Below are 24507 nucleotides of genomic sequence, written 5' to 3' on the forward strand. Positions count from 1 at the left end.
AGGGTCCCAAAATGGCAACCGTTCCTTCTCTGCAATCATGAGGCTCGATCCACTGTTCCTCTAGCAGTTTGTTTGGTTCTCCAGATTCCACCATCTGCAGTCTTCAGTGTCTCTATACAACCTAGTCTTATAACTACAGCCCTCTCTTCCATGTTAATCTCTCTATTGCAACCACGTTGGTTCTGTGGTGTGGCAACCAGTGGCACACCGTGGATGGCTTGAGAGTAATCATTTATTGCCTTTCCACTAACAGGTTAGTACACAACAAAAGCTTTTCATTGTGCCTTGGTACACGTGACAAACTAAACTTAAACTCAGACCAATGCCCAATTCTCCAACCAGTCTAACCAATATTTGGCATTACTGCCAAATGTCATCCCAACTCTTATGCTCAATGCTGTGGACTATGAAAACAAAAATCAAAATTACTTCTTCACTACCTATCCACTTATGTCACCACTTACAGCAAGCTATGGACTTACATACATCACCTCAAGGTCCTTCTGTACCTAAAATGTCCAAAGGTCCCTGCTGTTTATATGTCCTACCAGAATTTAACCTCCTAAAGTGCACTACCTCACAGTTGTCCGGATTAAATTCCATCTGCAACTGCTCCACACAACTTTCAAGTTGATCTACATACTGTGTCCTCATACAAATCATAAAGATCCACCAATCTTCATGTCATCTGTAAACTTACTACCGAGATGTCCAACATCTTCAAGAGTTTCCTCACCTGGTCTGATGCCCATGACGGCTTGGGCTGCTGCAGTCAGCTTGCCCTTTGACGGAGACCCTGTTGGCTTTGGTGGGTGGAGTGTCGAAGTTGGTAAAGAAATGGATGAGCATTAATGTGTTGAGCATGAGCTTTGAAATTTGTACAAAAACAAACGGCTTTAATTGATATGGAAGTAAGTTGACCTTACCCTCCTCCCATTAGTTCAGGCTTATCGCTGAAGCTCTTGCTCCAGCCTCAGAGGGCAGAGACTGGCTTCGCTGGAGACTCCCTGGTGCACTGGGGGAGTTTTGGACTGCCTGATCTTAAACCTTAAATGATTAAATGGGCTGTTCTCTCAGTTGGACAGAGAATCCCGTGAAAGGTGGAGGAGCTGGATATCTCCAAAGATATATAAATATATCAAGCCAGTAGCATTCAAATACACCATCTGTGCGCACTATAATGACGGATTTGGCCATTGTCTTCGGCATTTTAACACAACCTTTGGCTGTCCGGAGAAATGGGTATTTGTGGATTAAGATCGCAAACCTAGAACAAAATTTGTGCCACCAAGTAGCAATGATCCCTTCTCCTACAGGGACTACCTATAGCCGGCACTTCAAAGTACTGCAGTTGTAACAGCAATGACATCTCCACAAAATCTTCAAAGTCACCAGCAGGAGTGGTGAACGGATGTCAGTGCCCACTACCAGAGCAGCAACCACAACAATGAGCCTAACTACACTGGGTCAGCAGCTGTGGGTGGGTTATTAGACTCCTGGAACGGATGCATGATTTCTGAACTCTGCCACAGCAGAGGAAAAGATTCAAGGATGTGCAGAAAGAAAAAGAAACGTTGCATCCCGCCCATTCCTGGGAAACTAGTCTTACTCATGGGAAGGAGTACACCGTATCATAAATCACCCACCCACCTGCCTGCATGTCAGTGCTTGGCCCCGCATGTGGAGTTGTCCTTTCACCTCAGAGCTGGTGGAAGCAGCTACCCTCAACCAAATGGGGCTGCAGCAAAATAAGAATGCTTATTGGGCAGGATTCCTGTCCCAGGTGTTGTGTTTGTCCCAACTAGGGTCCCTGCACCAGGTGAGTTCTGTACCGGTGTGTTCTGTACCAAATGTGCTCTGTACCTGTTGAGTTGGCTTCATTGGTTGTGGCGAGTAAACCGATGGCCCGGTGCGAGCAGGAGGTGCCGAGTGTACAGGAGGGGCCGAGCGTACAGGAGGTGCCCTTGGTGGTTCACGCGAGGTTGATGGCACAGCGGAAGATCTGCTGGGACCTGTTGTTGGCTTAGAGGCCATCTGCACTTGCACCTTGGGAGACGGAGCTTTGGGCTGGGTGGATGGAGCCTGGATAGACTGCTTGGCCACCACTTTGCGATTGACGTTGGTCTTACAGAAACTGATGTGTCGCTCTGCAGCTGTGTCATTGAAACGCCTGTTGCAATAGGGACATTCAATATAGTCTGTGGGATCAAATATAGACGCAAGCCAAAATTAAATATTGTTTCAACCATTCACCAGCACCGTGTTACATAGAAAATAGGTGCAGGAGTAGGCCATTCAGTCCTTCGAGCCTGCACCACCATTCAATATGATCATGGCTGATCATCCAACCCAGTATTACACTAGAGACCGTCCCGCCAATGATACTCTACATGAAAAGAAAAGGGCCAAGAATGGGGGCAAGCAGTTCAAGTACTGGACTGATACTTGTGTCCAGAAACTTTGACCCACAGTCCAGAATTGGTCAAGTTAGTCCATTCATCTTGGTAATGAAGACCACAAAACTATCAAATGTCAACCCCATGTGTTCACTAATATCCCTGAGTGAAGGAAATCTGCTATCCTCACCATTCTGATCTAAATGTCCCTGTGGTTGACTCTGAAATTACTCTGTGAGCCACTCACTTAAGGGTATTAGGGCCATGTTAGAAATGCTGGTCTTTCTTGCCAGTGATGGCCAGATCCTGAAGAACTGAGCCTCTCAGCAAGGGGCTGGATGCAGAGATCATGTATCCCATGTCTTTAGTGTCTGAACTGGGGATCAGTCCCATAGTAAGTGGTCACCCATTTAAGACAGAGACAAATGTGAGCTTTGGAATCCTCAACACAAGAGAACTGTGAAGGCTCCATCCAGATGGGCATCAATACTTTTTTTTGGTGCTTTGATTTAGCGACGGGGTGGAAAATAGGTCTGAAGTAATGGTGGAACAGGCAAGAACATGTAAATCATCTCCTGCTTCTAAAAACATAGAAAATAAGTGCAGGAGTAGGTCATTCAGCCCTTCAAGTAAGCACCGACATTCAACATGATCATCCAAAATCAATACCCCATTCCTGCTTTTTCTCCATATCCCTTGATTCTGTTAGCTCTAAGATATAAATCTAACTCTTGAAAACATCCAGTGAATTGGCCTCCACTGTCTCAGTGGCAAAGATTTCTACAGACTCACAAATCTCTGGGTGAAAAAGTTTTTCCTCATCTCAGTCCTAAATGGCCAACCCCTTATTCTTAAACTGTGACTCCTGATTCTGGACTTGCCGAACACCCGGAACATTTTTACTGCCTAGCCAATCACTTAAGAATTTGATATGTTTCTATAAGATCCCCTATCATCCTAAATTCCAGTGAATACAAGCCCAGTCGACCCATTCTTCCATCATATGTCATTCTATTTCTCATGTTCTTTCAAGCAATGTGAATCAGTTTGTTGACCTTGAGCTTTCTCTGTGTGGAGTTTGCATGAACTCCCTGTGACCGCGTAGATTTTGCTCGGGTGCTCAGGTTGCCTCCTGCATATCGAAGACGGGCTACTTGCATGCTGTTTGTTCCACTAGTGTGTTGGTTGAGTGGAAAAAAATAAATAAAAGGGGGGGGGGGGTTTATGAGTATGTGAGAGAAAAAATAAGTTAGTTGGGGGTGTGGGACTGATGGGTTTGCTTCCCAGGGAGGTGGCAGGAATCTGATGGGCACAGGGCCTGCTTTGTGTTGATGCAGATACAAGGAATGTCCACTAGGAGAGCCAAAGCAAAGCACCTGGGTTAATGCTGGGTGGTGGCGGTGGAGGAAGAGGAAGTCCCTTCTTCATGGCATCGGTAGTCATCCTGGCATTTCTGATAGTGCTGATGAAGTCCTCATGTTGTTGTCTCCAGTGTGAGACCGGGGGTGGGATGTTCTGCAAAGGCACAAGATAACTAGTCACTGCTGATAGAACCGTGCCAGCTCCTCTCAGAAGAGCAATCATCTGCACACTGTGTCTCAAAGATAACAGCCACACGGCTACTCGTGGGACAGCAGAGTCAGAGGTTGCTCAGTGCGAGAACTGCTCCAGCTCCACGAGGAACCATCCAGACAGGCATTCCCCTGCCTTGGACCTCTCTCCCAGTTCATTGCCGATCAAATATTTATCCAACTCCCTTTCTGGCGACAGAATGTGCACCCACCTAACAATCGTTCTGCTCAGTCCAATTCGAACTACTCACTGTCGAAGGGAGGTCTCTATCTATTGATGGTCCCTGATGTACTGAGCATTTCCAGCCATCTCTGCCACTGTTTCCCAGCTCCAGCACCTGCAATTTGTATTATTCTGTCTGATTGTGAGGATATAGAAACATAGAAAATAGGGCAGGCCATTCAGTCCTTCGAGCCAGCCAGCACTGCCATTCAATATGACATGGCTGATCACCCAGAATCAGTATCCCATTCCTACTTTCTCCCCATATCCCTTGATTCCGTTAGCCCTAAGAGTTGGATCCAACTGTCTTTTGAATACATCCAGTGAATTGGCCTCCACTGCCTTCTGTGGCAGAGAATTCCACGGATTCACAACTCTCTGGGTGAAAAACTTTTTCCTCGTCTCAGTCCTAAATGGCCAACCCCTTATTCTTAAACTGTGTCCCCTGGTTCTGGACTCTCCCAACATCAGGAACATTTTTCCGACATCTAGCCTGTCCAACCCCTTAAGAATTTTATATGTTTCTATAAGATCCCCTCTCGTCTAAATTCCAGTGAATGTAAGCAGTCGATCCATCCATCCACTAGAGAGCAGCCATCCCCAGCAATTTTGACCATGTCAGAAAATGCACAAAACAAGAAATCATTCAACATGATATTCACCATAATCCCATAGTAATTGGAATGAATGATATCAAGAGCACATAAGACTTCGGTCCATACCAACCAAGTTGGCAATCTGGATGGTCCCGTTTGCAAATATTTGGTCCATATTCCTCCAACCCCTTTCTATTCTTACATCTATCCAAAGGTCTATTGAAAGTTGTAACTGTATCAGGTTCTTTAACTTCCTCTGCAGTACGTTCCGAACACAGAATACCCTCCGAGTGAAAAGGTTACCTTGATATCCCTTTAAAAATGTTCCCCTCTCATTTTAAGCCTAAGCCTTCTAATGTTATAATCCTCTACTCTAAGGAAAAGACCGAGAGTTCACTTCACGCCCCTCGTGAATTTGTAGACTTTAATAAAGTCCCCCCTCCCCCTCTTCACCCTCCCGCTCTCCAAAGTAAAAATTCCCAGCTTATCCAGCCTCTCCCTATAACTGAAGCCCACAAGTCCAAGGAACATCATGGTGAATCTCTTCTACACCATTTCCAACTTAATGACATATTTCCTTTTGTTGGGCGTCCAGAACTGCACACAGCACTTCAACGTTATTTGTGCATGTCGGCACAATGACGTCGGGAAGAAGAGGAAAGACATTCTGCAGCGTGACTTCAGAGAGCTCGGAAGAAGGCTGAAAACCAGGACCTCCAGGGTGGTTATCTCCGGTTTACTTCCAGTTCCTCGTTATGGTGAGGGCAGGAACAGGGAGATAGTGGATCTGAATGTGTGGCTGAGGAGCTGGTGCAGGGGGCAGTGATTTGGATTCTTAAGACTACTGGGATCAGTTTTGCAGTAAGGGTGAATTGTTCAAAAGGTTTGGGTTGCACCTTAGCAGGTGGGGGACCAGCATTCTGGCAGGCAGGTTTGCCACTGCTACACGGGTGAGTTTAATCTAAATAGTGGGGGGGGAGGAGACAAATTGGAAATACAAGGATGGAGTTAAAGGGAAAGAGAATATAGGAAAAGTTAAGAAAGAAACCAGAATTAACGTGGCAGAAAGCTCACGAAGGGATAGGAGATATGGCCAAGTGAAATAGGAATCGATGTGAAAGGTGAGGTGAATAATGGATTAAAAATATCATATATGAATCCACGAAGTATAAGGAATAAAGTGGATGAGCTTGAGGCTCAGTTAGAAATTGGCATGTATGCTTTTGTAGGAATTACAGAAACATGGCTGCAAGAGGACCAGGGCTGGGAAATTAATATTCATGTGTATGTGTCCTATCGAAAAGACATACAGGTGGGCAGAGGGGGTGGGGTTGCTCTGTTGGTAAGGAATGAAATTCAGTCCCTTGCGAGGGGTGACATACAATCAGGAGATGTAGAGTCAGTATCGATAGAACTGAGGAATTGTAAGCGTAAAAAGACCCCAATGGGTTATCTACAGGCCCCCAAACAGTAGCCTGGATATAGGGTGTAAGTTGAATCAAGAGTTAAAATTGGAATGTCGCAAAGGTAATGTTACGGTGGTTATGGGAGATTTCAACATACAGGTAGACTGGGGAAATCAGGTTGACACTGGACCCCAAGAAAGGAAGATGGATTCATAGAGCAGCTTGTACTGGAGCCTACCAGGAAGTAGGCAATTCTGGATTTAGTGTTGTGTAATGAACCGAATTTGATAAGGGAACTCGTGGCAAAGAGAAAGCCATTAAGAGGTAGCAACCATAATATGATGTTTTAATCTACAATTTGAGAGGGAGAAGGGAAAATCGGAAGTTAATGACTAGCTGAAGTCTGAAGAAGTCCCGGGCCGAAACATCACCTGTTCATGTTCTCAAAAATACTACCTACGCTGCTGAGTTACTCCAGCACTTTGTGCCTTTTTTGTAAACCAGCACCTGCAGTTCCTTGTGTCTCCTTAATTTACAAGCTCCTTCGTCTTGCTGATGTTGTTGTCGTGACACCGTGTTACTAAGCTCTCTATCTCCTTCCTGTACTCCGTCTTGTCATTATTCGAGATCCGGCACACTATGGTGGTGTCATCTGCAAACTTGTAAATGGATTTATAGCAGAATTTGGACACACTGTTGGGAATGTAAGGAAGTATAGTAAGGGTCTGAGAATGCATCCTTAGGGGCACCAGTGTTCAGAACTATCATGGAGAATGCTTTGGCGCCTATCCTCACTGATTGTGATCTGCGGGTCAGAAAGTCAAGGATCCAGTGGCAGTGGTGGGTGCTGAGTCCTAGATCCTGGAATTTGGGGATTTGGAGTTTGATTTGGGATTATGGTGTTGAGCAGAGTTATAGTCAATAAATAAGAGTCTGACATTGGTGTCTTTGTTGTCTAGAAGTTCCAGCGATGAGTATAGGGCAACTTTTGTTTTGCTTGACAGAAATTTATTTAGTCCCCTCTGAAAGATTTTTTTGGACTGGCCTTTTCAAGCAACTTGATTTGGATCACAGAAACTTTTGGGATCTTGGAGTTTCTCACTATAATCATGACTCTCTACATCAACTGATAGACATTAAATTTGATCGCAATGTAGAAAGTAGAACAGATGTGCCAAGGAATTGAACAGGCATAGAAGGCTATGGACCAAGTGCTGAAAGATGGAATTAATACACTGCTTAGTATGTGTGAATGCACTGTTTCCATGGTGTATGACTATATGAAGATTAGGCAATTCAACCCTCCGAGCCTTCTATGGCATTCAATGTGATCGGGTTCAGCTATCATCACAATATCATCTCCCAACTCTCTCCTCATATTCTTTAATGCTCTTTGTGCCTGGAAATCACTCTCTCACACCTTCTTAAGTATATTCAGTGAATATCCTTCTCAGCTCTCTGTGGCATAGAATTCCACAGGTTCACCATCCTCTAGATGTAGATATTTCTCATCTCAGTCCCAACTATCTTACGCCATAACCTCTTATTGTAGGACAATCCCCAATCTCCCCAGCCAGGAGAAACACCTTCCCCACATCCTGCCCATCAAGCCCTTTTAGTATATTATATGTGTCCAGAAAATTCCCTTTCATTCTTCTAAATTCTAGTCAATCCAATTCTCCTCATACAGCTATACTACCATCTAAGGAATCAGTCTAGTGAACCTTCCTTTAATTTAGCTTAGTTTAGAGATAGAGCATGGAAACAGGCCTTTCGGCCCACCAAGTCCACGATGAGCACTGATGCCCGTACACGAGCACTATCCTACGCACTAGGAACAATTTACCTTTTTTTAACCGAAGCCAATTAACCTACAAATCTGTGCATCTTTGGGGTGTGAGAGGAGCACTCAAACGATCATGGGGAAAACGTACAAACACTATACAGACAGCACCCGCAGTCAGGATTGAACTTGGGTCTTTTGTACCGTAAGGCAGCAACTCCACCCCCACACCACCGTACCGCACTTTCTTAGCAAAGGTAATAGGATATTACTTAATAAATCAATTGGAGGTATTTTTGTGATTAATAGATTAGTTAAGGTCAAACATTATTTATTAGATATTAAGAAGGCTTTGATAAGATCCAGATAAGTGTGCAAAGTTAGAAATGCCTGGGATTTTTTTTTTGAGATACTAAAGACTGCTGATACTTGAACCTTGAGCAAAAAATAAACTGCTGGAGGAACTCAGTGGGTCAGGCAGCATCTGTGGAGGGATATTACTTTTCAGGTTTGGAACCTTCACACTGAAGGGGCTAGGTAGACGTAGAAAATAGGTGCAGGAGCATGCCATTTGGCCCTTCGAGCCAGCAACGCCATTCAATATTCTCATGGCTGATCATCTAAAATCAGTACCCCGTTCCTGCTTTTTACCCATATCCCTTGATTCCATTAGCTCGAAGAGCTAAATCTAACTTTCTCTTGAAAACATCCAGTGAATTAGGCTCCACTGCCTTCTGTGGCAGAGAATTCCATGGATTCACAACTCTGGGTGAAAAAGTATTTCCTCATCTCAGTCCTAAATGGCCTACTCCTTATTCTTAAACTGTGACCCCTGGTTCTGGAGTCCCCCAATATCGGGAACATTTTTCCTGCATCTACCCTATCCAATCCTCTAAGAAGTTTATATGTTTCTATAAGATCCACTTCTAAATTCCAGCAACTACAAGCCCAGATGACCCATTCTTTCATCATTTGCATCAGTCACACCATCCCAGGAATTAACCTGGTGAACCTACGCTGCACTCCCTCAATAGCAAGAATGTCCTTCCTCAATTAGGAGACCAAAATTGCACACAATATTCCAGCTGCGGTCTCACCAGGGCCCTGTACGACTGCAGTAGAACCTCCTTGCTCCTAAACTCAAATCTTCTCGCAATGAAGGCCAACATGCCATTAGCTTTCTTCACTGCCTGCTGTACCTGCATGTTTACTTTCAGTGACTGATGTACAAGCACACCCAGGTCTCGTTGCACCTCCCCTTCTCCTAATCTGACACCTTTCAGATAATAATCAGCCTTCCTGTTCTTGGCACCAAAGTGGATAACCACACATTTATCCACATCACCCAACTTGTCCAAGTCACCCTGCAGCCTCATAGCATCCTCTTCGCAAGTCACCCTGCAGCCACATAGCATCCTCCTCGCCCAGCTTTGTGTCATCCGCAAACTGAGAGATGCTACATTTAATTCCAAACCGTTAATATATATTGTAAACAACTGGGGTCCCAGCACCTAGTCTTGCGGCACTCCACTAGTCACTGCCTGCCATTCTGAAAAGGACCCGTTAATTCGTACTCTTCGCTTCCTGTCTGCCGACCAGTTCTCTATCCATGTCAATAGCCTACCCCCAATACCATGTGCTCTAATTTTGCACACTAATTTCTTGTGTGGGACCTTGTCAGAGGTTTTTTGAAGGTCCAGATACACCACATCCACTGGCTCTCCCTTATCCATTCTACTTGTTACATCCACAAAAAAAATCCAAAAGATTAGTCAAGCATGATTTCCCCTTCATAAATTAATGGTGACTGATCGATCCCGTCACTGCTTTCCAAATGCACTTCTATAACATCTTTAATAATTGATTCCAGCATCTTCCCCACAACCCATGTAAGACTAACTGGTCTATAATTCACCGTTTTCTCTCTTCCTTCTTTCTTAAAAAGTGGAGTTACACTGGCTACCCTCCAGTCTACAGGAACTGATCCAGTCGAGAGAACACTGGAAAATGATCACCAACGCATCCACAAGTCTAGGGCCACCTCCTTGAGTACTCTGGGATGCAGACCATCAGGCCCTGGGGATTTATCTGCCTTCAGTCCCAACAGTTTACCTAACACCATTTTCTGACTAATGTGGATTCCCTTCAGTTCCTCCATCCCACTAAATCCTCGGTCCCCTTGTATTTCCAGGAGATTGTTTGTGTCTTCCTCAGTGAAGACAGAACCAAAGTAGTAATTTAAGTGTTCTGCCATTTCCTTGTTTCCCATTATAAATTCACCTGTCTCTGACTGTAAGGGACCTACATTCGTCTTCACTAATCGGTTCCTTATTACATACTTAAATAAACCTTTACAGTCAGTTTTTATATTCCCCGCAAGCTTTCTTTCATGCTCTTTTTTCCCCCTTCTTAATTAACCCCTTTGTCCTCCTCTGTTGAGTTCTAAATTTCTCCCAGTCCTCTGGTTTGCAGCTTCTTCTGGCCAATTTATATGCCTTGTCCTGGGATTATTCACTATCCTTGACTTCCCTCGTCAGCCACGGTTTAGCCGCCTTCCCAGTTTTATTTTTTCGCCAGACAGGAATGAACAATTTCTGGAGTTCATCCATGCGGTCTTTAAATCTTTGCCATTGCATCTCAACTGTCAAACCTTTAAGTATAATTTGCCCGTCTATCCTAGCCAATTCCCATCTCATACCTTCACGTGATGCCCAGTTTTGAGCTGTTGGATCTATTCCATCGTGCTCAGTCTATCCCACTCTGTTCTGCCATACAACACGATGGAGGGTGTCCTTGGTGTGAAGATGGGATTTCATCTCAGCAAGACTGTAGGGTGAGGATGCCAAAGATCTGATGATATTATTTTGAAGAGGAGGTAAGTTTTTCGTGCTCACCAAGTCAATATTTACCCCATGAAAATTTGCAACGTTTGTGTGTGAGGTCATGCTGCGACGTTGCCAACATTATAATAGTTACATCATTGGCTACGAAATGCTATTTGACGTGTCCTTGTCTACAGAAATTCAAGTCTTTCCAATACAGAGAAAACCTGAATGGATACTGGATGTGTTCATGAGAGAGTTAGATTTAGCTCTTAGGGCTAAGCGAATCAAGGGATATGGGGGAAAAGCCTGAATGGGGGTACTGATTTTGGATGATCAGCCATGATTATATTGAATGGCGGTGCTGGATCGAAAGGCTGAATGGCCTACTCCTGCACCTATTCAAAAAATAATTTAAAAAAATACAGGAAGGAAATGCAAGGCACCTCCTCCCATTCCCCCGTTCTGTCTACCGTCTTGTCCCCTGCAACCTCCTCCACTATTCTGGCCAACCTGTACCCTCAGGTCTTTGAACCCAACACTGGAGCTAGGAGGGAGCTGCAGGGGGTTACTGAGGCACCCTCAGGGTCTGTCCCCTGGTGATCAGAGGTCTGTACTACCTTCCCAACTGATGCTCCTCTCGTTGGCCCGACGTCAGTCCCCTCAGCTCTCTGCCTGTACGAATTGAACACTCGTTTCTTCTTCCTGTTGATTTTGGTACAGATAGGTTCATGTCTTGCCTGGAAATAAGGACAACCTGTGAGTTTTATAGCAGTTAACAACTATTCCCACTCCAAGTCCTCCCATTCCATGCTACTCTTGCACTGTGTTAGACTAAAGTCTAGAGATATAGCATGGAAACAGGTCATTCAGCCCACCAAATCCACACCAACCAGTGATCATGTAACACAATAGCACTATCCTAAGCTCTAAGGTCACTTTTACAATTTAAGGAAGCCAATTAACCTATAAATCTGTATGTCTTCAGAGGGTGGGAAACCGGAGCACCCAGAGAAAACCAACACATTCATAGGATCGAACCTGGGTCTCTGGCGCTGTAAGGCAGCATCTCTACCGCTGCGCCACTGTGCCAATTGCCAACTTTGTTTGCGTATATGTTATGAAGCTTTGTTATGCGATTCAACCCTCTACCCCGTCACCACTGGTTACCTGACACTACCAGCCCTTTTCCCCCATCTCTTCCCCAACATTATTTCCTGATTGAATGAGACTAAAGAATCAACTAAACAACTTACTCTCCTATCGCCAATCCTTTCACAAATGATAAATGGAAGAGCTCAAAGACAATGAAAACAGCAACAAATATCTTGATATTGACTCCACAGCCACTCTGGAGCTTAATTTTCAATTCTTGGACTTTCCAGGACATCAGTGCTGACCAGGATGGTGTGATAACATGAATTTTGCAGTGCCACTAAAAAACGGATCATCAGATTATTTTCACATTGCTGGGAGCTTCCAAAGTACTTCAATGAACATAAAAAAATGCAGCAGTGGGCCACACGGCCACTCAGCCCCTCCCTGCCATCTGCTCCCAGCCCTCAGTACTTCTTGTATGCCAGTTCCCCAGACACCTCAATTCCCCTTTCTTCAAAAGATGAACTACTTCCTTTTTAAGAAGCCCCAATGATGCAGCCTGCACACTTCTCCAGAGTAGCGGATTCCAGAGATTCACCATCCTCGTGAGAAATTCCTGTGCACATCAGTTTTAAACAAACATTCTCTGACCCTATCAATGGCTGTAAAACACTTTGGCACAAAGGTTAAATCAAGTGGGGAAGAAACACCTCCGGAGCCAGACAAGGAAGCCTGAGAGCTGAATCATTAGAATTACTAAAGTGTTGTGGCACAGTTGGAGGCCATTTGGCCAATGAAGCCTGTATTGACTCCTGGTGGAGCAATCTTGTCTGATCCATTCTCTAGTCCTCCCAGGCTGTTGGACAACTTCAATTTGAAGACAAAGATTAATTTGGTCAGAAGATCATAACTACTTCCTAAGTGAAAAAAACTCGGCTCATCCCCCTTGTACCTTTTCCCCCATTAGTATCCCGGGGTTATGCTAAATTTTAGGTCAACGGGAACATCTTCTCTCCATATAAACCAGTCCTGTTCGTGTCCAAATCTCTTTGCACTTTCTTTACTCCAAGGAAAATCCCAGCTTCTCGTCAAATATTGGAGCTGAAATTTATCGTCACTGGACTTTTGTAGCACCCCGTGTAGAACCATCATATGGTGCTGTGATGACAAGAATTGGAAGCAATCATCCTATCAACTAAACCCTTAAATGGGTTCAAGAGACAGGTTCCAAGTTTAACAACTCCTTTATTTTCTATGAGATTATTCGATTATTTAGAACCAGGAGAGGAAGGGATGTCAATACTGTTTGTTGCACTCTTTCAATATGGTATCACTGTCCAATCGGGTCATGGTAATAGCAGGGGCCTCCGAGCAACCCTGCCCTTCACATTGAGGAGGCTCTGATACCAAGAGTAAGAAGTTTGATTGTCGATACCAAGTTTGATTGATTGGAAGATGCAGCAGGGAAACAGGCCCGTAGACCCAAGCCAATCATCGAGCACCCATTCCAATTAGTTCGATGTTATCCCAGTTTCTCATCCCGAAACACTGGGGCCAATTTGCAGAGGCCAATTAACCTACAAGCCAACATGTCTTTGAAATGAGTGAGGAAACCGGAGCACCCAGATGAAACCCACGCTGTCACAGGGAGAACATGCAAACTCCGCACAAACAGCACCCCAGGTCAAGACCTGGGTCTCTGTCACAGCAGCAAGATACAGCATGGAAATGTGTGGTGGGAGTCCTTTCTCACACAAACACCCCTGCTAGCCTAGACCAGCCCCTAGAGACACCGGCAATGAAAGGAGTGAGTAAATGAATCTTACAGGAGCTTACCAGACTGTCGGGTTCAAAGTTCCTTCCACAATTTCTGCACGCCACAAGGTTCGGATCTACACTCAAGAAAAGAAAGAACCAATTACATTTCATTCTACATGTTTTGTTACTGCACTTGCAGAGGCGTGACTTGGAAAGATGGATTGAAATCTCAGTTTGGAAAAATTGCTATGAGGAAAATCAAGTTTCACCCTATCCCGTAACAATAAAAAACCAATGTCAACACCGTGTTTAAGATTCCTGTGGGAAACCCATATTCATTTTAGTTTCTAGACAGTCTGGAAACAGGCTCTTTACACCACTAAGTCCATGCTGATTATCAATCACCTGTTCATACAAATTTTGTTATCCCTCTATCACATTCACTCCCGACACACCAGGGCAATTTACAGAGACCAATTGACCAATGAACCCATGTGACTTTGGGGTGTGGAGGAAACCAGAACACCCAGAGGAAACCCATGCAGTCACAAGGAGGAAGTATAAACTCCACACAGAGAGCATCTGATGTAAGCATCAAACCCGAGTCCCTGGTGCTGTGAGGCAGCAACTCCACCAGACCTGCCACCAATCCACCCAATAATAGTCTTTGGAGAAGGAAGCCTGCGGTCCTTACGGCTGGGTCTTAATGTGACACCAGTCCACAACAAAGGAGCAGTTCACCTGCCTTTGTAGAATCTTACTGCATGTAAACAGGCCCATTGGCCCACCATGTCCAAGCCGACCATCAAGTTCTCCCTATATTTTACATTTTCCAGCATTTGGCCCATAACCATCTAAATAGTTCAGAGAGTCTCTGCCCCCAGCAACATTCCCCTTTCCTGAAGCTGTTCCAGATTCTAACCATGCTTTGTGTAAACAGATTTTCTCTCCAACCACTCCTAAACTGTTTATGTCCCACGTTAAACCTATGCCTTTTTGTCATGGACTTGATTGCTAAGTTTCGCAATCTCAAGTTCCCCCAACGCTATATTCCACCACTCACCCATAGCCCCCAACTGCGCAGGCGTGGCTGACGGGTTCCCGTTGTGTGTCCAGAGATCCCCGTTATGACGCGAGTTACGGCAACCCTCCCCCAACTGCACCTTGCCATCCATCTTCCTACCCCTATCCTCCTCCATTCACCCTCATCCCCCAGCACTCTCTCCCCTCCCTCTTCTTTCCCCTCTCCTCCTCCCTCCCCCACTCCCTCCCTCTCCTTTCCCCTAACCTTAGTCCCTCCCTTCCTCCATAACTCCTCTCCCCTCCTTACCCCTCTCCTCTCCCTCTATCTCCCTGCTCCCCCACTCCTCACCTCCCCCATCCCACTCCCCCACTAAACACAATGTTTAAATAACATTAAAGAACAATCCTTGCCCTCTCCTCTTCTCCCCCACTCCCTCCCTCTCCTTACAACAATGTAACAAATCTCTCATTGCACTGCGAGTCCTGTCAGTTGTTAACATTGTAACAGGCAGGGCAAGTGGAAAGGTGGTTTGGAAAGTGATTTTTGTAACGTTTAAATGTCAATAACTTGTAAACTATAACATCAAACTTGCTACAGCACATCACAGGACAATGGTCGTAAGGTGGGCCAAATATTGTAACGATATCGTGTATCGTTTTTGCAGTTTCGGGATCTCACGCACACGCAGACACGCACGCAAACAAACAAACAAGACGAGTTTTAATAATATATAAATAGATACCATTAATGGTAAACAATGGTAACCTCCTGTGCCCTGTGCCACATTCTGTGCCCTGGTGTTAATTCCGGGTCAGTGAAACATTGAGTCAAGCACTGGAATCCAAATCCTTTTATTCAACATCAGTGGGTCAACTTCTGCTCCACTCACTCAAGCCCAACAGTCTTGTGCAGACAGAACAGGAGAGATACCATCCCAACGAACAGATCATCTGTTATACCCCTAAACGGAGGCGGGGACACTAAAGGCTTGAAAATGAAATGGGGTGGCCATCCCTACATGCCAATCACTTCTTACAGATATTAGATCACATTAAGAGGCACTTGCTTTGCTTACTTAGAAATGACACATACAAAAGACCTTTTAACACACATACTATGTATAAACACAAAATCCTCCACCCAATCACAGACCTGGGTTTAGCATCTGTTTAACAGAAACCTAGACTTAACGGCATCTGGGGAACTAGAACAGGAACAGGAACAGTTTGGGGCTTCTTTAGAAATCCAGACTTGATGGCAACATTTAATTACATAGGCCTCCTGCACCTGCTGTCCCTTTGTCACCTCAGCAAAGCCTGACCTTTTTCACAGAAGCCTGCCATCTCCAAAGTACCCAAACCCCTGCATTATCTACACTGGCTAATAAGGAACGTATTCCAAATGCCTTCTTAACTACCTTATTTATCTGTGCCACTGTCTGTTTCTCTAAACCTCCTGTTTCTACCATTCATTTGATATGTTTTCATATTTGTAATCATCCCAACACATATCTCACACTAACCAGGATTAAATTCTTCCTGCCATAGCTCTGCCCATTTAACCAACTCATCTGTATCAGTATCATTCTGTAACCAATAATGACCCCCTGTCAGCAGCGCCACCAATATTCATGTCATCTGTGAACTTATGCCTCCGTCCCACTTAGGAAACCTGAACAGATACCTCTGGAGACCTTGCGCCCCACCCAAGGTTTCTGTGAGGTTCCCGGAGGTTTTGGCCACTCTCCCTAATGGTGGAAAGTGGTTTCCGCGTAGTCGAAGCTTCTTCTATGTTCCTGCGATTATTTTTAAAAAACAAAAAACGGCATAGACTAAAAATAGGTTGCCGTTTGGTCGAAGCCAGTGGAGTGGGGTTGCTATTTACTTAAAGGCAGTCGAAGGCAATCCCCTTCGCTGACCGGCCATTTTGATTGACTCAATGGAGTTTTCAGCAAAGATCCTGTAGGATCTTTGGTTTTCAGGACCTAGAAAATCCGCCGGAAGGTAAAATGCCCGCTAACTTTATTAAACTTCTTAAAACTGTCTCCACTCCTTCCCCCCTTCACCCCTCTTCTCTGTCCCCTTCTCCCCCTCCCACCCGCACTCTCTAAAGGACTTACCGTGCTCTGTGGCAGCCATTTACCTTCCGCTTCATCGCGCAGACAGCGTTCCTCCGCTGTCCCTGGCCCCCACCTTTGCGATGTGTGCGTGTGCGTGTGTGTGTGTGCGTGCGTGGTCGGTAGCAAATATCCTGTAGGATCTTTGGTCAGTAGATGCAGCTCGCGCTTCGGTCGAGGCTTTCCAGGCAAGTGACCAAAACCTCTGGCGACTCATGGAAACCGTGGGTGGGGCGCATGGTCTCCAGAGGTTTCCGTTCAGGTTTCCTAAGTGGGACAGGGGCATTACTGATCATACCCACTAAATTATGTATAATAAACAGCAACTGTCCCAGCACTGATCCCTGCAGCACACCACTAGTTACAGACAATGCTTAATCATCACACCTGCCTCCTATCACCAAACTAATTTGCCAGCTTTCCTTAGATCCCACAGGTTCTTTCAACGTGGGAATTAGTCAAAGGCCTTTCTGGTCCGTGGTTACATTAACCACGCTACCCTGACCGATTGATTTCAATACCTCTTCAAAAACGTCATCCAGACAAATTAGTCGCTTTCTCCCCTTAACAAAGCCACATTATCTCTCAATGTTCACTCTCCAAGTGCAGATGATCCTGGCCCGGAGAAGTTTTTCCAATAATTTCCCTGCCCACTTTGAGGACACTAAAGGCAGGATAGTAAACCATTGTCTTGCAATTAAAGCCATACACTAAGAATGAATGGAGGGAGACTAAACACAAAACATTCTTGACCGAGCATTTAAAGGAAAATCTAATATGGAAAGACCATTCATCCCCTCAAATTGATCCCCACTCTGGCAGGAGAATGCCTCCAATAATACTATCTCCCCATTCCAACCAGTGACCAAGGGTGAAATGATTAAGAAAACCCTTTCTTAATACCATCATTGCATTATCATGTGTCAGTAGTTTGGGTTTAATCTTGTATTTGGCCTTAAAATAATAATAATAAACTTTATTTCGGACTCAAGGGACATTACATAAAAATACATTGCATATAAAAACACCATAAAATACATATAAAATCTTAGTATATCATATAACTATTAAACTCTGATCTTGGATGTGTGTGTGTGTGTGCGCGTGTGCGTGTGGGTAATCACATCTTCTCGAAAAAACGACGCGGTAATGGTAAAGATTTTTTACATATTCCAGTAGAGTTTCCCCCCCCCCCCCCGAGTCCGAAATCTACTTTTCTGAAAATGCCAAGCTTTATTTCTCCACATTACTGAAAATGTTTTAAAATACTTTGAATTAAAAATGGTTTTTACTGTTAAAAATCATTCCTCACAGCTTCCAACACATTTTGATACAAAGTTGCAAGACTGGAACATTGGCAGCAACACTCAGAACTTTTCAGCTCAATGGCTTCTTACAGCAAGTGCACCCAACATTTGCAACAATGTTGCCATCATAGCTCCTGGCAGGACAGGAGGGGGTGGGTCAAATGGTATTTCAATTGGGGATTGGCATTTCATTTTTTAACTCCAGTGCTAGGGAGGCTCACGAGCTATGATCTTTGCTGAGCAGTGCTGGAATCTTAATGCCTGAAATTATTTAGGCTGTGGTAGTGGGGGTTACAATTGGACTGTGGCAATTAGCATAGCCAAACGTTCCCTTTCTTCCCCCACTTCTCACCATCCATGCCCAATTCCTCACTGGATACAAGAACCCAAACATTCATTAAGTTCCTTGCAAAGGGGTTAGCATGCAGGGCGATGAGATGGACTCATTGCATTAGGATTCAAGAGGGTGACACAGTGAAACTTCAGTGTTCTGGTGTCCTGGCCTGACCTCAGGTCCTGTCTGTGCGGAGTTTGCATGTTCTCACTCTAACCATGCAGGTTTCCTCCCGGTATTTGGTTTATTATTGCTACATGTGCTATTGAGAGGTCCCATAGGGACAAATAAATCTTGGGAAATATAGTAATATAGTGAAATCATATTGAATGCGTAATCAAACTGTACACATTACAACAGGTAGCTCAAAGAGAAAAGCAAGCAGAGTGCAGAATAATGTTACAGCTACTGAAAAAGTGTATGAGACTTAGCTTAGCAGTAGTAGTATATTTTATTTTGAACATGTAAAACAAAAAGTTAAAAACAAAGCAAAATAACAATAAAATGAAATGAACAATAAACCTATACACAACTCATTGAATAACTTCTCATAAACATCACAAATTAAATCTTACATGTTCGAAAAGTAGGAAGAAGTATGCACTTATTTATTCCTATCCCGTCTCTGCTACTCATCAATTAATTCACAAACGTTATCTCATTTACATATTTATATATACACACACACACATACACATGATGTCAATAAACTAAAACGTAACCGTTATTACAGCCCTTCCTCATTCTAATACCTCTGGAAAATATTGTTTTTGCACTTAAACTGAGTAATGTTTGTGCTTTGCTTGAGTTCCACATCCAAATCATTCCACAGCTTCACCCCACAGATTGAAATACACATACTCTTCATAGTTGTACGAAAACAAAGTTTCTTTAAATTAAACTTTCCTCTCAAATTTATAACCACCCTCACTGTTAAAGAACATTTTTTGTATATTACCTGGCAGTAAATTATTGCTTGCTTTATACATTATTTGTGCTGTATTAAACCTCAAGGCATTTGACTTTAAAAACAGAAAATTAGTGTGTTCATGAAATCCTACATTATTAACTATCCTTATGGCCCTTTTTTGCAGAATGGATGTGGGGTGCTTTTGTAAGTGTTACCCCATATCCCCATACAGTAATTTAGAAATGGCAGTACAAGTGAACAATAAACAATGTACAGCGCTTTGTGATTCAGAATGTGCCTTGTTCTTCCCAGGACTGCAATGCTCCTGGCCAGCTTTGCTCGCACATGTTTTATATGAGGTTTCCAGTAGATTTTGTGGTTTAATATCACACCTAGAAATTTATTTTCATATGCTCTTTCTATATCAACACCATCTATCCTCACTTGTACCCGAGTGCTTATTTTACAATTTCCAAACAACACAATCTTTGTTTTGTTCAAATTTAATGATAATTTGTTTATGTCAAACCACCTTTTAAATTTTCTCATTTAGATTGTGATCTCCTCCAAAAGCTGCAGTACATACTCCCCAGAACAAAAGATATTAGTATCGTCCGCAAATAAAACAAATTTCAATATTTTTGATACTTTACATATATCATTTATATACGGAATGAACAATTTTGGTCCTAATACTGACCTCTGAGGTACTCCACAAGTAATATCAAAGCATGTTGATTTGTGCTCACCTATCTTCACAAACTGTGGCCTGTTATTTAAATAGCTTCTCAACCAATTCAACACCACCCTCCTGATACCGTACTTTTCCAATTTATCAAGTAATATATTGTGATATATTTGTATCAAAAGCTTTTTTTAGATTCATAAATACTCCCATTGCATACTTTTTTTTGTCTATACAATTAGTAATTTCTTCTTTTAATTCGATTAGCTCCATATATGCTGATCTGTATCAATACTATCAGTCATCAATTTGTGCTTCTCAATGAATTTGTCTAGTTTTTCAGTAAAGAGTTTTTCCAGTATCTTGGAGAATTGGGAAAGTAAGGAAACAGGCCTATACCGTATTTCACGGCAATGAAGACGCTATTTTTTACACATAAATAACGCACGAAAATGTACCTGCGTCTTGGAGGCCGAAGGTTAGGTTGTTAGCTAAGAAAGATAGACTTGGCTATCCCTCAGTACAGCAACATGAAGAACGATGTTGCTGTACTGAGAGTTCCTTTCACAGCGTGTGCGGAGTCTGGCCTGGATCAGCACAACCTGGGCTGCACAAATTGGCTGGGCCGCCAGGGGTAAAGTTGCGGGGAGGGCAGGAGTGTTGAGAAGGAGGGGGTCAGGGATCAGGGATCAGGGATCATGCCAGCAACTCACTCACTGCTGCTGCGGCGCTCCGGGCGCGGAGCAACCGCATTGTGGCCGGGGAGTGAAGTAGCTCGGGTGGCTGTGAGCGGCCGCCGGGACCGGACAGCGGAATCAGCCGCCACCTCAGCGCCTTCTGACGGCATGCCCGCCAGCCAGCCACGGTGTCTTTCAGCACAGCCGCAACCGGTGGAGGTGGTGGTTGGCGGGGAGCTACTGGGCGAAAGGTTGGCTTCTCCGTCCCGGTCTCGCTCTCTCTCTCTCTCGGGAGGTTGCACGGCAGTCGGGTCACGACCCATGACCCATACGGTTTCTACGCTACGCCAACTGGAGTACACGCGATGAACTGCAGGTAAGTATTGTTTCCAGCGTAGCGGGCCCGTTAAAACCCGCCGAAATGGTCAATTTCTGCGCTGTAAATAATTATGGAAATTGGGATAAGCATGAGTGACATTTAGCCTACTTCAGAATTCCAAAAGTGAGGAGAAATGACGGTAGATAGAAGCGAGAGCTGAAGGGACAACAACAGCCAAAGTGCTTGGCGAACATTGGCCATTTGCTCACTGCATTTCATCAACAGCAAGGCATTATTTGTGTATTTTCTTGATTCCTTTGGCATCTAAAAAGTTTCAGAAGTGATAAATGGCTGTAAAATTGTCTGGCTGTAAAAATTTTAAATCGCCCATGGTACTCAAGTGGGTTTTTACATACAAAAAGAAAACGCCTCTGAAGCAAAATTTACAGCCAGATTTATCACTTCTGAGACTTTTTAAGATACCAAAGGAATCAAGAAAAAACACAAATAATGCCTTACTGTTGATGAAATGCAATGAGCAAACACGATAATTCCTAATATTTTCAATTTCGACATTTTGGCTGTTTTTAACAGGTAGGAAAGTACGCGTTTCGTGTATTAACAACATCTACCGGAAGCTGCGATGTCCTCCAGATGGATTGAGCGGCTCCGTGCGTCAAGCCCTATAACCCGGTGACCTTACGTGCAACCCCCCTATACTAGTCCTGGGGCAGGTGACCTGGGCGCTACAGCCAGTCCTGGGGCAGGCGACCTGGGCGCTCCAGCCAGTCCTGGGGCTCGCAGGCGACCTGGGAACTGCAGCTAATTCTGGGAATGCGAGGGATCTGGGAACTGCAGCCAGTCCCGGGGCACGTGGGTGATGTTGCCGACCTCGGGACTAAACCAAACCCTTGACCCTGTCCCATCCTTTTTTTTAAATTTAGCAACTTAAATTGGGGATGCGTCTTCATTGCCGGGAAATAAGGTAATTTGTGAAGTGGTGTCTATCCCCAGTTTTATATAAAAGGTATAACTTTTGCAATTTTCATTTTGTTTGGAAATTTACCCGTTAGAAACGACAAGTTACAGATGTGCGTTATTGGTTTTGCAATACCATCAATGACTTTATGAGAGGTCCGTTCAACAGTCTGATAACAGTGAAGCAGCTGTTCCTGACTCCAGTGGGATGTGCTTTCAAACTTTTGTATCTTCTGCCTAATGAGGGAGGGGAGAAGAGGAAATGACGGGGGTGCATGTGGCCCTTGATTATGTTGGCTGCTTTCCCAAGGAAGCATGAAGTACAGGCGGAGTAGATGGGGAGATCTTCTCCTGCATCTCAAAGACATACAGGTTGAGAGGTCCTGCAAGTTGGCACTTAGATGAGAAATAAAATCTGGGAAAAACTGAGGAAACGTGGGGAGAATAAAAAGGGTCAGTGTAAATGGGTGTGTTGTTAGAATTGACCTGATGGGCTGAAGGGCCCGTTTCTATGGTGCACAGAACTCCAACTCAGAAAGTCATGGTTTCACCTGTACCAGGGACACTGACTCAAGTGTGGGACCGAGGGAGTGCTATCCTACCAGAAGCATTGCCTTTTGGTTGGCATGATACACAAATATCAGCTCTCAGGTGGCTTCTTAAATAAACCCATGGAGAGAGACCTCCTCCCTGCAGTCCTGGGGTAATATACATCTGCCACTAAACTGATGGCAAGTACTCTTTTGAGGAGTGACATGATGCAGAAATGACGACTGCCCTGCTTCCTATGACATTTCAGAGATATAGCAGAGATGACAAAACATTCTGGGACGTCCAGGGATGGTGAGGGCACTCACTGTGAGATTGAAGGTGGGGGTTGGATTGAGATGGCAGCTTGACAGAAGCTAATTGCAATGCAGGAAAGGCTTAATTGGAGCTTGAGAAGGTAAGTGCCATGGAAGAAACAGGCAAGATTTCCTGAACCCAGCACCACTGGGTCTGTGATAAGGACAGGCTCAACATAGAGGCTCATGTGGCAAAAATATTGAGAGGTCCCATAGCGACAAGGAGATCTTGGAAAACATTCAATGCATTAAAATGAACAAGCATATATAAATTACGACAGAGAAAGGATACGCAGACAGAGAAAGGAGACTGCAGACGTTAGATTCTTAAGCAAGAAACAAATTGCTGTTGGAACTTAATAGGACAGGTAGCATCCGCGGAGGGAAATAGGCAGACGACATGCGGGTCAGGACATTTCTTCAGCACGAGGACAGAGAAAGGTGTAAACAGTCATCAGTTCAGCAGCAGAGATTGCTTGTGGAAATCAGGTAAGTTGGGGCAAGAATGTAAAGTGATTTGAAAAACAGGTTGACTATCTTCAGGTTGAATGTGATCCATCATAGAACAGGTGAGACAGGAACAGGCATTTCAGCCTATGGTGTTTATACTAAATGTGGTTCCAAATTAAACTAATTCCTGCTGCCTATACAATGCAATCCATCTTCTTACAGCCCTGCATATTCATGTGCCTATTTAAATTACTCTTAAATACTATTTGTAGGTGGTTATGCATGCAACCAAATATGTAGCTGCCTCATTACCATTTGACACTCCCACCTTAGGTAGTATAACTGTAGTATCTGCATGCACCCTCCCGCTCTTGGTTCCAGTACGTGTGTAGACCAGTTGTGGTCAGTGCTGGGACGTGTGGATGTAGTGTCTTAATAAAGACTTAGTGAAGGATTAAAGACCACGTCTAAATACATCTACATGGTGTCAGAAGCGTTTAATCTGTGCCTCTCGTATATCGGGTTTTATTTTGCTTTTTGAGTGTGTGTGTGTAGTGATGGCTTCGTCTTGTCGCAAGCCTTCCCCGTTAGTCTTTGACGCCGACATCGCGGAGCGATGGGACACGTTCGTCATGGACTACACCCATTATGTGAATATTGCACACCGTAATGACCCTGCTGCTGTCAAAGCATCGCTGCTATTGAACCTTGCTGGGCCTGATGCCATGAGGCGGACTAAGTCGTTTGTGTACAGTCCAGCGGTCCTGGGCGAAGATGACCAGATTGCTGAGCCAGCCGAGTCTCCTGACGACCCGGTGTGTCTGTTGAGGAAGTTCACTGAAATTTGTGACCTTCCCTCGAACCGCTTTTGGGGCGGGCTCGTTTTTTTTTTTAAAACGCAAGCAACAGCCTGAGGAACCTGTGGAATGTTTCATTGCCGACCTCCGCTATCTAGCTCAGCGCTGTCGTTTTGGTGAGTTGTGTGACCAGCTCACGCGGGACATGTTAGTTACTGGCATGTTAGACCAGAGGTTGCGGGCTGATTTATTACGGAGGCCTGACCTCACGTTGAACGAAGCTGTGCATGCTTGTCGCATTGCTGAGGTTGTTACTCCGTTTCGTGGGGAGAGAGGATCTGGGAACCGTGCCGTTAGCGTGGCTGCTCTGTCTGTGCCGCGGCGGCCACCGAACAGTTTTAAACCACAGTCT

General features: G+C 44.4%; 1 protein-coding gene across 1 annotated transcript in view; it reads right to left on the minus strand.

Moving 5' to 3' along the window:
* Positions 1–1655: 1655 nt before the first annotated feature.
* zc2hc1b (zinc finger C2HC-type containing 1B) overlaps positions 1656–24507 on the minus strand; it is a 28395-nt gene continuing 5543 nt past the window's right edge. The window contains exons 2-5 of the mRNA XM_033026397.1: positions 13732–13787; positions 11418–11537; positions 3773–3911; positions 1656–2198 (exon numbers count right to left, since the gene is read on the minus strand). Coding sequence (XP_032882288.1) covers positions 1759–2198; positions 3773–3911; positions 11418–11537; positions 13732–13787 — 755 coding nt within the window. The 3' untranslated portion in view covers positions 1656–1758. The remainder of the gene's footprint in view (positions 2199–3772; positions 3912–11417; positions 11538–13731; positions 13788–24507) is intronic.

This window comes from Amblyraja radiata, chromosome 8, assembly GCF_010909765.2.
Source record: "Amblyraja radiata isolate CabotCenter1 chromosome 8, sAmbRad1.1.pri, whole genome shotgun sequence".
In the NCBI taxonomy this organism is placed as follows: Eukaryota; Metazoa; Chordata; class Chondrichthyes; order Rajiformes; family Rajidae; genus Amblyraja; species Amblyraja radiata.